This window comes from Alnus glutinosa, chromosome 3 (assembly GCF_958979055.1).
Source record: "Alnus glutinosa chromosome 3, dhAlnGlut1.1, whole genome shotgun sequence".
NCBI classification, from domain to species: Eukaryota; Viridiplantae; Streptophyta; class Magnoliopsida; order Fagales; family Betulaceae; genus Alnus; species Alnus glutinosa.
In genome coordinates, this window is record NC_084888.1 from 12,524,428 (window position 1) to 12,535,110 (window position 10,683).

The 10,683-nt window shown below is 38.1% G+C and overlaps 2 protein-coding genes across 4 annotated transcripts; one reads left to right on the forward strand and one right to left on the reverse strand.

Moving 5' to 3' along the window:
• The first annotated feature begins 237 nt into the window (after positions 1-237).
• On the forward strand, positions 238-2,843 carry LOC133863183 (uncharacterized mitochondrial protein AtMg00810-like). The gene is made up of 2 exons (XM_062299158.1): positions 238-363; positions 2,331-2,843. The coding sequence occupies exons 1-2, from the start codon at positions 238-240 to the stop codon at positions 2,841-2,843; spliced, it is 639 nt and encodes a 212-aa protein (XP_062155142.1).
• Positions 2,844-3,198: 355 nt separating this feature from the next.
• On the reverse strand, positions 3,199-10,334 carry LOC133864207 (receptor-like serine/threonine-protein kinase ALE2). 3 transcript variants are annotated; one of them, XM_062300481.1, is made up of 13 exons: positions 10,036-10,334; positions 9,778-9,916; positions 8,864-8,935; positions 8,211-8,336; positions 7,801-7,926; positions 7,487-7,693; positions 7,266-7,367; positions 7,053-7,160; positions 6,560-6,931; positions 5,633-5,926; positions 4,819-5,211; positions 4,462-4,705; positions 3,199-4,339 (listed from the first exon to the last, which is right to left on the reverse strand). In XM_062300481.1, the coding sequence occupies exons 2-13, from the start codon at positions 9,851-9,853 to the stop codon at positions 3,658-3,660; spliced, it is 2,802 nt and encodes a 933-aa protein (XP_062156465.1). In that variant the 5' UTR covers positions 9,854-9,916; positions 10,036-10,334; the 3' UTR covers positions 3,199-3,657. The 3 variants fall into 3 exon arrangements, with proteins under 3 accessions (XP_062156465.1, XP_062156464.1, XP_062156466.1); XM_062300480.1 differs by having other exon boundaries at positions 4,819-5,214; XM_062300482.1 differs by lacking the exon at positions 10,036-10,334 and adding an exon at positions 9,052-9,136 and having other exon boundaries at positions 4,819-5,214; positions 9,778-9,909.
• Positions 10,335-10,683: the final 349 nt, after the last annotated feature.

A 10,683-nucleotide genomic window follows, 5' to 3' on the forward strand; every position in this document is an offset into this window, starting at 1 on the left:
AATTCACGACCCACTTTCCATTTTCCATGTCCTACTCATGCTGCCAATACCTTTCATAACCCAAAACCTAATCCTTTCAATACACCACTCCGATCTACTCAACGACCACCCAATGGAAATCAAGGTCTTCAATCACCTTGCCAAATTTGTGGGAAAAACAATCATAAGGCTCTTGATTGTTATCACCATATGGACTATGCCTATCAATGACGTCATCCTCCTACTCAATTGGCTGCAATGGTAGCCCACACCAATCCTGAATTTGAAAGCCAAGAATGGTACGCAGAAAGTGGCACCAATGCCCATATCACCTCAGAGGTCGAAAACATCACTACTCCACAACCATTTGATGGGAATGATACAGTGGGTGTAGGGTAGTGGTTCATGTTTGTCAATCAAACAAACTGATTCTTCTTTATTCCATACAAATTCATCCAATTTGTATGAACCATGTCAACTAGGAAAATCCAAGCAGTTGCCCTTTTCTTCATTACCCAAGATATCTACATTACCACCAAAATTGATACATTCAGATGTCTAGACATCTCCTTTACCTTCTCTTAGTGGCTGCTGTTTTTATGTAATTTTTATAGATAATTTTATTCGCTTTTCATGGTGGTATTCCATAGACAATAAATTATATGTGTTTCATTGTTTTGTGAAATTCAAGCTGCTTATGAAAAAATTATTTTCTGCTATTATTAAACAAATTCAAACTGACAATGGTGGTAAAACCTTTTTAAGCCAACATGGTATTTTTCGTAGGCTCAAATGCCCTCATACCTCTCAGCAAAATAGAGTTGCTGAGAGAAAACATAGGAATATTATTGAGATGGGCTTATCATTGTTGGCTCAATCAGGTTTGCCTTCCAAATTTTGGGTTGACTCATTTCTTATCGACTTCCCACACATATCCTTCAATTTGAGTCACCATATTCTAAACTCTTCTATAAATCACCCGACCATCTTAGTATGCGTGTCTTTAGATCGATATCCTTGTTACCCCTTACTTCGACCCTATGCTACACATAAATTATCATTTTCCTGAGTAAAGCCTGCATTTTCTTAGGTTATTCAGCTAATCAAAAAGGTTACAGGTGTTTTGAGCCTTTAAACATAGAAAGCTAGTTTACATCTCACAAAGTGTTATTTTTTATGAGCATAAATTCCCTGCCAAGGACACAACTTAACCATTCCGCACAGTTCTTGCAAAGTCTCTACCTCTGCTAGGAGTTCCATGATGATTCTACCTCCTCATATTGTCACGCCTACAATCCCCTCAGTTAACGTGTCTATTCTTTCTTTTTCAGTTTTAGCTCATCAGATCCCCATTTTACCACACCAATCACCGATTTCATCACCCATTCATTCCCGATCTCCATTGCCCAAGTCTGCGTCCCACTCCAATTCCAACTCCCAGAATTCCTATTCCTCGAGTCTCTTGTCTACTTCAAATTTGAGTCCCACTACAACCCAATCTCCTACTTGCGCTCTTTTTCAATTCCTAGTCACATGTCCCCTTTAATTACGTCTCCTTCTCTACCTCTCTCTCTAATGTACCTCACCTTCTCTACTTCTCCTTCTCCCACATTACTTGACATTCATTCTACTCCCTTATCAACGTCTCATGTTCCCTTTCCTGCCAACTCACCCAGAATTATTACACGGTCTCAAACATGTAGCCTGAAGCCAAAAAGAATTCTTGGGATTTAAGCTCTAATATACTCCACGTTATCCTCTCCAAGCTCTAAACACTGTCGTTTTTCCACCTAAACCATCTACTTACAAACAGGCTTCATCCAAGCCAAAATGGCGTGAGCCAAAGGGGTTAGAATTTGACGCTCTAATAGCGAATGGGACTTGGTCTCTTTGTCTTAGGACTTCTAATCATAATGTGCTTAGAAACAAATGGGTGTTTAAAATTAGGCAGAAACCTGATTAGAGCATCGATCGTTATAAGACACGTTTAGTTGCCAAAGGTTTTGTCCAACTAAGCGGAGTGGACTATCATGAAAAGTTTAGTACAATGATTAACCTAGCAACCATCCGAGTGGTTTTGGCTCTTGTTATTAATTTTAATTGGAGTGTTCGTCAACACGACATCTCCAATGCTTTTCTCCATGGGTTCTAAGATGAGGAGGTTTATATGGAGCAACCTCAAGGATTGATTGACTCTCTGAATTGACTTTGTCTGCAGATTGCATAAATCCCTATATGGTCGTAAGCAAATTCCTAGAGCCTGGTTTACACGACTCTCTCATGCACTTCTTGACCTTGGCTTTTCTAGCTCATAGGTTGATCATTCCTTTTTCACTTATCATAATAATTAGATTCACATTTTCTTCTCGGTGTATGAGGATGATATTGTTATTATAGGGAACAGTGAAACTCAGGTATCTTGTCTTACTGACAAGCTACATGCATATTTTGTAATGAATGATTTGGGGCTTATTGGTTTCTTTCTCGGCATTCGAGTGACATTTGAACCCAATGGTCTTCATCTTCGGCAATATAAGTACATTGGTGACCTCTTACAGCGTGTTCACATGGTATATCATGCTCCTTGTATTTCTGGCACAAAGCTGTCTAAATTTGACAGAGACACACTTGAAAATCTATCTAAATATAGGCACGTTGTGAGGACCTTGCACTATGTGACTTTAACAACGCTTGACATTGCCTACTCTGTCAATCATTTGTGCCAACATATGCAGACACCTACAACTGCTCAGTACTGGACCAATGCCAAGCGAGTGTTGCGGTATCTCAAAGGTTCAGTTGATCTTGGCTTATTTTATAGTAATGCTAGCATTTCTCTTAATGCCTTTTGTGACTGTGACTGAGCTGAAAACCTGGATGACAGAAAATCTTCAAGTGGTTTTGGTGTTTTTCTTAGCCAATCACTCATCTCTTGGTCCCTTAAGAAGCAAAATGTTGTGTCTCAATCAAATACCGAGGCTGAGTATCACTCTATGGCTCTTGCCACCTCCGAATTATTTTGGCTTCATATGCTCTTATGTGAATTTCAGGTTCCTTTATCTACACCTCTTACTTTATGTTGTGACAATGTAGGAGCTATTGCCTTGGAGCAGTCACATTGAACTCTTCAAAATTACTTTAAATTTAACTCTAAAAATCTACTTTAATTGATTTAGCTAACCACTTTTCAAAATTACTAAACATCAAACTCTTTAAATATTTCTTTACTTTAACTAATACTCTATTTTATTGATGAAACCGACTTTCGAACTATTTGCATTAAAATAATAGAAGCCATGAGTATATGTTGTGGAGCTTTAGAAGCCAAAATAGGGTGACATCCCCTAACCTTTAGCTTCAATTGAGGCTTTCAAAAATCACAAGAGGGGAAAAAATGGATGGGATTTCAGCTCATAGTAAATAAGGAGAAATGGTATTCCTCCATCTCTCAGCATTCTCTCTTCTATCTCTATCCATATTTATTTATTTATTTTTAAATTCGCCATTGGATTGTAGGACGGGTCGTACAAATCCAATAGTAAATTTGAAAAAAAAGATGGATGGGAAAATGCCAAGAGATGAAGGAATAACGTTAGATATTGCTCTTGTCCAGGAAAGCAAACTCCAATCTTGCTTGGTAGAGATTGCAACTGTACATCGATGGGGCTTCAGCAGGAGCTAATGAGATTCTGGCCATAATTTCAATGAAACCCCATGCTCACTGTCACTCATGCTCCCTCTTGACAAACTTCTTAATCTCTGCCAAAACTGCCTTTTCCTCCCCACACTCAGAGGCCCTGAAGTGGAGTGTCTCCTGAAAGACCCTAATTCTTGTCCCTCAAGTCCCAAAGCTGATGCTGATAATGCTATCTTGGTGCCATGGCTAGAATCATAGCCAGACAGTGGTTGATGGGACTGTGAGACTTCCACGATCTCACCTGAAAGTTTCTTGCCTTTGCTATCTAAATCAACCAAAAGATCCTCTTGACTGCAACTTCTTGACCCTAGATCACCTGTCTCATCAAACTCATTGCATACTAGCTTCAAGGCCTGAACAACTTCACCCATGAAAGGGCGGTGAGATACTTCTGGTTGCACACACATGGATGCAATAGCTGCTGCTTTAGCTACACTATTGATTGAAATATTTGACTTTATAGCTGGATCAATGATTGTTTCTAAGCCCTCCTCGCTTGTTAGAAGTGGACGGGCCCAAGCAACTAGATTTTCTTGACCTGGTGGCTGCGACAAGTCTACAGGCTTTCTTCCTGTTAGCAGCTCAAGGAGTACTACCCCATAGCTGTAAACGTCGCTTTTCACAAGAAGATGTCCAGTCATTGCATACTCCGGAGCTAAGTAACTGCATGTTATAGTGGGATAAAAATGGTAGGATATCCAATTTGGAAAGAGGAAAACAAACAATAAAACAATGGCATGAAGAAACAACTTTTGTCAGGGAAGGATAAAGATACAGATTCATACCCAAAAGTTCCCATAACATGTGTAGAGATGTGTTTGTTTCCCTCATCTAATGCAGTTCTAGCCAATCCAAAATCTGAGACCTTGGGTGTAAAATCATATTCCAATAAGATGTTGCTGGACTTGAAGTCTCTATGTATAACACGTGGGTTTGAGTCTTCATGCAGATAGGCTAAGCCCCGAGCTGCACCAAGGGCAATCTTCATCCGAGCATCCCAGTTAAGTGGATCAGTTTCCTTGTCAACACCTGGAAGTACACAAAACGAATGCATTCAGAAAGTCACACCTTAAAGAAGCTCATAATGTAAACCCATAAATATGATGTATTGGAAAATGGAAATTTGTTGAGCTTCTACTTACCATGTAAGTGGGATTCGACACTTCCGTTTGGAACTAGTTCGTATACTAGGCAGCGAGCTAGATGCTCTGTGCATATACCAATCAATTTAACTAAATTTCGGTGGTGAAGGCGGCTAAGCATCTCAACTTCTGCCAAGAACTCACGGCTGCCATGGTGATCATCTCTCTTGAGAAGCTTCACAGCCACCTCCTTCCCATCATCTAAAAGGCCACTGTAAACAAGCCCAAATCCACCTTCTCCAAGTATTCTTGAAGGATCAAAGTTATTGGTGGTTCTCTCTATGTCATTCAAAGTGAAGGTCTTAGCAGTTCCTATATATGTTAGTGTGCCCGAACTAAAAGACATTGATGCAGAACCACGCATGCTTCCAAACATCATAGACCGGGCTGCCCCTGCTGAGTTTAGATATATATTACTTTAAGTGAACTCTGCACAATCTCAAACTAGAAAATTTATGTGGTTGACTCTCCTCTTTCAAACTTTGTTCTCATTATTAAGAAAAATGTAACAAAGATCAAATACGAGCTTGGTTTATAGCAATAGTATGACTTCACTACAAAGCTAGACCAGAACTTGAGAGTTGAATAGAAAATATCATGGAGAAAAGTCACGAGACAAGAAATGAAGACTATCATTTGCAATGATCTTGATAGTAATTCAACTCAAAAGATCGAATTTGCATACGGATACTATTTAGATGATGCACTAATTTTACCAAAGACACAAGAACTTCAAGAAATAATTACTGGGTTTAAGATACACATGATTAGTGGACGGTCTATACAATACAAATAATTTGGTAAAATGTAGTACCTGATGGCTTTTTAGGGGAGGATATGAAAACATGTGGAATTTGTTCAGAACGATGAACACCAGAACCACATTTCAACAGCAAAAGCCAAGCTAGTCCAACACATATAATGAAGGCAGTGAAAGATGACATTACGATTAGAGTAATCATGCTTCCACCAGGTCCATTGTTTTTTCCCCTGGGCACAGCAACTCCTAGAGGTTTTATTATCCTTCCATTGTTCTCGTGGCCAGCATATGGCCCATCATCTATTGCAGAAATGCTAGAAGGTGCTGAAGGGGGAGACGGGGGAAGACCTGTATAAGTATAAGAGATTCAGAAGTAAAATTCCAGATAAATGGAGGTCAAAATTACCAAAAAAAAAAAAAAAACGAAAAGAAAAATGTGAATGAAAACAACTTCTAAGAATGGTACAGTGGGCACTTGGATGACATCTTTAATACCGGGCTTAGTATCTTCATAATTGTAACATGAAGCATCATATCTAAAGTTGGATCAAGTGGTAAGTCATTGAGTCCTAGTGCCTTATGAAGCATCAGGTCTAAAGTTTGACTCCCTTGAGTATAAACAATTCTTTGGGACTACGCCCGCAGGCGAAATTCCGAGCTTTAACCGATCTATGTGGACAAGGCACTTTGTACAGTGTCACAGGGATCTAGTTTGGACGAACCCTCGGATAACCCGGTTATAAATAGAAAAAATTGTAACAAAAAGAAAAGGCACAAGTTACAAAATCCCCACATAAAACTGCTTAAGCAGGTGGTGCATACTGCTTTGATGAATCACTTCAATAATAAAAGTAGCTGAAATTATTAAGTTTCAAATGCCCTAAAAATTTAAAAATTTGAAGTTTCAGTTACCAAAATGATTTTTAAGAAGAATTTTACTTGAAATTTTCCAAAAACATGAAGCTTAGGAACAACATTAACCTGGATAGCGAACATAGAGTATTTCGTAGGCACCAAAAACTGAAGCCTTGATCAAAACCTGCCGGTGCCAGAATTTCTCATAAATAGAAAACGAAGTAGTGTCATTGAATTTCAGTCCTTTAGGTACCAGGTTGATGATGACACTGGTTTTTTCTAGCTGCTGACTAGCTGCATCTGCTCCCATAATGCGAACTTGGCTATGGTTTAGAGAAATACTAGCTGCTATTTCTTCAGCAAGCTCTGAAACCAGAGAGAAGAACGTGTATATTGCAACGCTAATGCGGAGTTTAACTTGAATTGGCCGCACACAACCACAGGGTGCCCCTGGAGGTGTATATGTTAGAGGCTCTGTGCATGTCACAGATGTACAATCTACAGGGAGGAATATCAAACATAATTAATACATGCTATAGTGATAATAGGGTGATTACTTTCTAATTCTGATAATAATGCCATATAGATATAAAACGGTGAGAGTTAGATGCGTCTGTACCTTCATTGGGAGGTGGAGGTGGTAGGGTCAGAAGTGGTGAGGGTGGTGGTGTCTTTGTATTCTTCAGGGAAGAACCCAAAGGAGAAATTTTTGGTGGAACAATGGGCCCTTGCAAACACAAAACATGGTCATTGTCAGGTACTTATAATTAACTAAACGACTCAAAGAAAACTGCAAGGTTATAAGCAACGATTAAAGTGAGCTTTCCCATACTGTTCAAGTGGCTTGACAGTATTGTTGGTGATAGTGCAGGTGCAGGAAAATCCTTGCTTATTGATGAAGGATAGGGGGATTGGAATGGGGAGACTGAAGGGCCTGTAATTTTCACATTAGATTTTGAAGAAGATTTAAAAATAAGTTTAATGATTTCAATGTTCAAGAATAAAGAATTTGTAATTAACTCATTTAAGCTCTTTCCAATTGGAGAATCAAACCTTGCTGGCTGTAAGTGGGTGGATGTATCAGATAAGATGGTTCTGGAGCAGAGTCGAACTTTTTTCTTGCATGATAATGCTTGTGAAATGAGATTGAAGGGGAAGATGCAGGACCATGAACCCATTTCTTTCCAGGACCTCCAAAAATTGACATAGAAGGTGGAAGTGCAATACTTGAAGGCCGACCCAGATCATGTTGAGGAGTTGCTACAACAGGAAAAGACATTTCAAATTTTGATATTTATGCATATGAAATTAGTTTTCCGACCTTGAAAGTTAGAAAATAAAAAAATCTGTATGTACACTCCAACTACCTTTAGGTGGAGAATGATTCACAGGTGATGAATTAGGCAATGCTTTGTTGGGAGGTGAACTAACTGGCTTGCCATATCTTTTCCTGCCAAAGCTGAGAGGATTTGATGCAGGAGTGACAGCATGGTCTGTAATATCACATTAAACAGGTCATTTAATAATGAATTATTTTCAAGGTCTCATACATGTTCGCTGACCAACTCTAAGAGTAAAGAAACATTGCTACATACTTGATATGTTGCTTAATTTCATTCAGCCTAAAAAATGAATTGTTTTCAAGGTCTGTAAAGACATGTTGAGGAGTTGCTACAACAGGAAAAGACATTTCAAATTTTGATATGTATGCATATGAAATTCGTTTTCCAACCTTGAAAGTTAGAAAATAAAAAATCTGTATTTACACTCCAACTACCTTTAGGTGGAGAGTGATTCACAGGTGATGAATTAGGCAATCCTTTGTTGGGAGGTGAACTAACTGGCTTGCCATGCCTTTTCCAGCCAAAGCTGAGAGGATTTGATGCAGGAGTGACAGCATGGTCTGTAATATCACATTAAACAGGTCATTTAACAATGAATTATTTTCAAGGTCTCATACATGTTCGCTGACCATCTCTAAGAGTAAAGAAATATTGCTACATACTTGACATGTTGCTTAATTTCATTCAGGCTAAAAAATTTGGTTCCTCCTTTACATGAATACCATGAAATGTTGTACTAAAACATATCAAGAGAAGAACATGGTGATTTCATTATCTTCTCCCCTAAATCATGAGAAAATATCTGGCAATAAGCTCTGCTACCACTTATTGCAAGTGGAATTTTTAACTTCGAATGGAAGGTATAGCGTGGAGACAATGTTTAAACTCAAGACCACATCCTTTAATACCATGACAAGCTATTACTAGTCCCAAAAGCCAAAGTTGATGGGAAAGGTTGAATTTATTCATTGAAGTATTATTTTGACATATGCATGCACTATTTGAAACTTAAACAAGTAATTCCAGCATCTAGAGAAGTAAAATTTTTGTCAATGACTAAATTAGGACTTCATTTTGCAAGGTTCACCTGATAGCATGGATGATAGTTGGCGTGGTATGAAACGATTGAGTGTTGGTGGTGATGGTGATGGAACTGGTACTGCATTATTAGAGCAACATTTGTTAGGAAAAAAATCGTATTTTCCAAAACCAATGAGAAGCAAAAAATAAGAAGAAGAACAAGCAATCACAAACACTGAGATTTACGTGGTTCACCATTAAGGGCTACGTCCACAGAATCAGCGAGGTTTCGCTATTTCTTGAGAAACAATATAAGGAGGCCTCAATACAACAATGAACCCTAAAAAATAGAAGCGACTATAAATACGACCCTCAACTCGGTCAAAACACCAAAACGGGTCAAAAAAAAAAATCTCCGGGGTTATTTAAATCAGAATGGAAAGCTAAGGGATATTGGTCATTGATTTAAATCTAACATCAAGTTTCAATTACTATATCTGGAACTAAGAAATTGTATTATGCAGTTAATGCAAAATATGGGGCTACCTTAAACATATATTTTAACTTCAAAAGACATTCAAGAACTAAAAATCACCAAAATGTGACTTGTTGAAAAAATTTCTAGGAACAAGCATAAAATTCACCAACTAGTAAACCTTATAAAAAAAATAAGCATAATTTAGTCATGGTCATTACAAAGCCACGTTGCAAGTATCATGAAATGCAGATTTTTGACTGTGGCAATTCACCGTCCAATTCGAACTGTGTCAGTCTCAGATATAAATTTAAAGACATTCTACAACATAATTAACATAAATCAGCTTTCCTCTACTTGATCACAGAAACAGTAATCCTAAGCAACCCAGAGACAGATCCAGTGCGAATTTGCGAACCCTACATGTACTCTATCAAACAAATCAGTGGATCAAGCATGATTCAGTATGAAAACCATCTCAGAACACTAAAATTCAAACGCATTACCTGCAGATCCATGAACTTGAATAGCACCCAGTGCTAAATATATTTTCAACAGCAGGAGAATCAGCTGCCTCCCCATATCACCTCCAAGGAAATTGGAGACGAATTCTTAAGATCTGTAACCTCTTACTCAGCCATCCAACTGAAAAAGAAGAAAGAAGTGAAAACTGAAATAAACCCTCACGCAAATTATGAGTTTAACTTTAAGGTACAACTGTGCTGATGTTAAAACTACAAAAGCAGACCCACATATAGTATTACCAAAGTAATGAGGAAGTCGGTATGGTGAAAGTACATGAATGGGTTAGGTAGGACGAACCCAAAAGGCGTTCTTTTGCTGAGACAAAGGTCTGAAGTTTGCAGAGCTTTGAGAATTCTAATGGAATAGTTTTGGTTGACATGGGTGATTAAAGGCCACTGGAACTGATCAAGAAAAAAGCAGCATATTAAGAGACACAGACACACGCTTAAGAGAGTGTGCCATAGACTGTTCCAAAGAGTATTGAAAGGCTGACAGTATGAAATTCTTTTGCATTGTTTATAATATGGAAATGCTTTGACTTCTTTTCAGCTGATTGAGGAAATGATTCTTTCAAAGGCATTTTTTGTTCTGGATATGGTAGTTTAATGTTTGAAATATGTTACAAATTTGGTCATATTATGAATTATGATTGGTTGATTTCTTTACAGTCAAATCAAACTTCCTATCATAACATAGCTCACTAATTAATAGTTTCTCCCATTTTTTTTTCGATTTAAAGTCATTTTGGAAACTCTCTATAAGTATCATCAAGCGATTCAAGTTGCAATTATTTTTATGCTGGGCACATTTGGGAATTCTCTTTTCATGCCAGTGATGCCCCCACATGCATAATGTGATCAATCTACATGGTACATGTGGGGATGGCT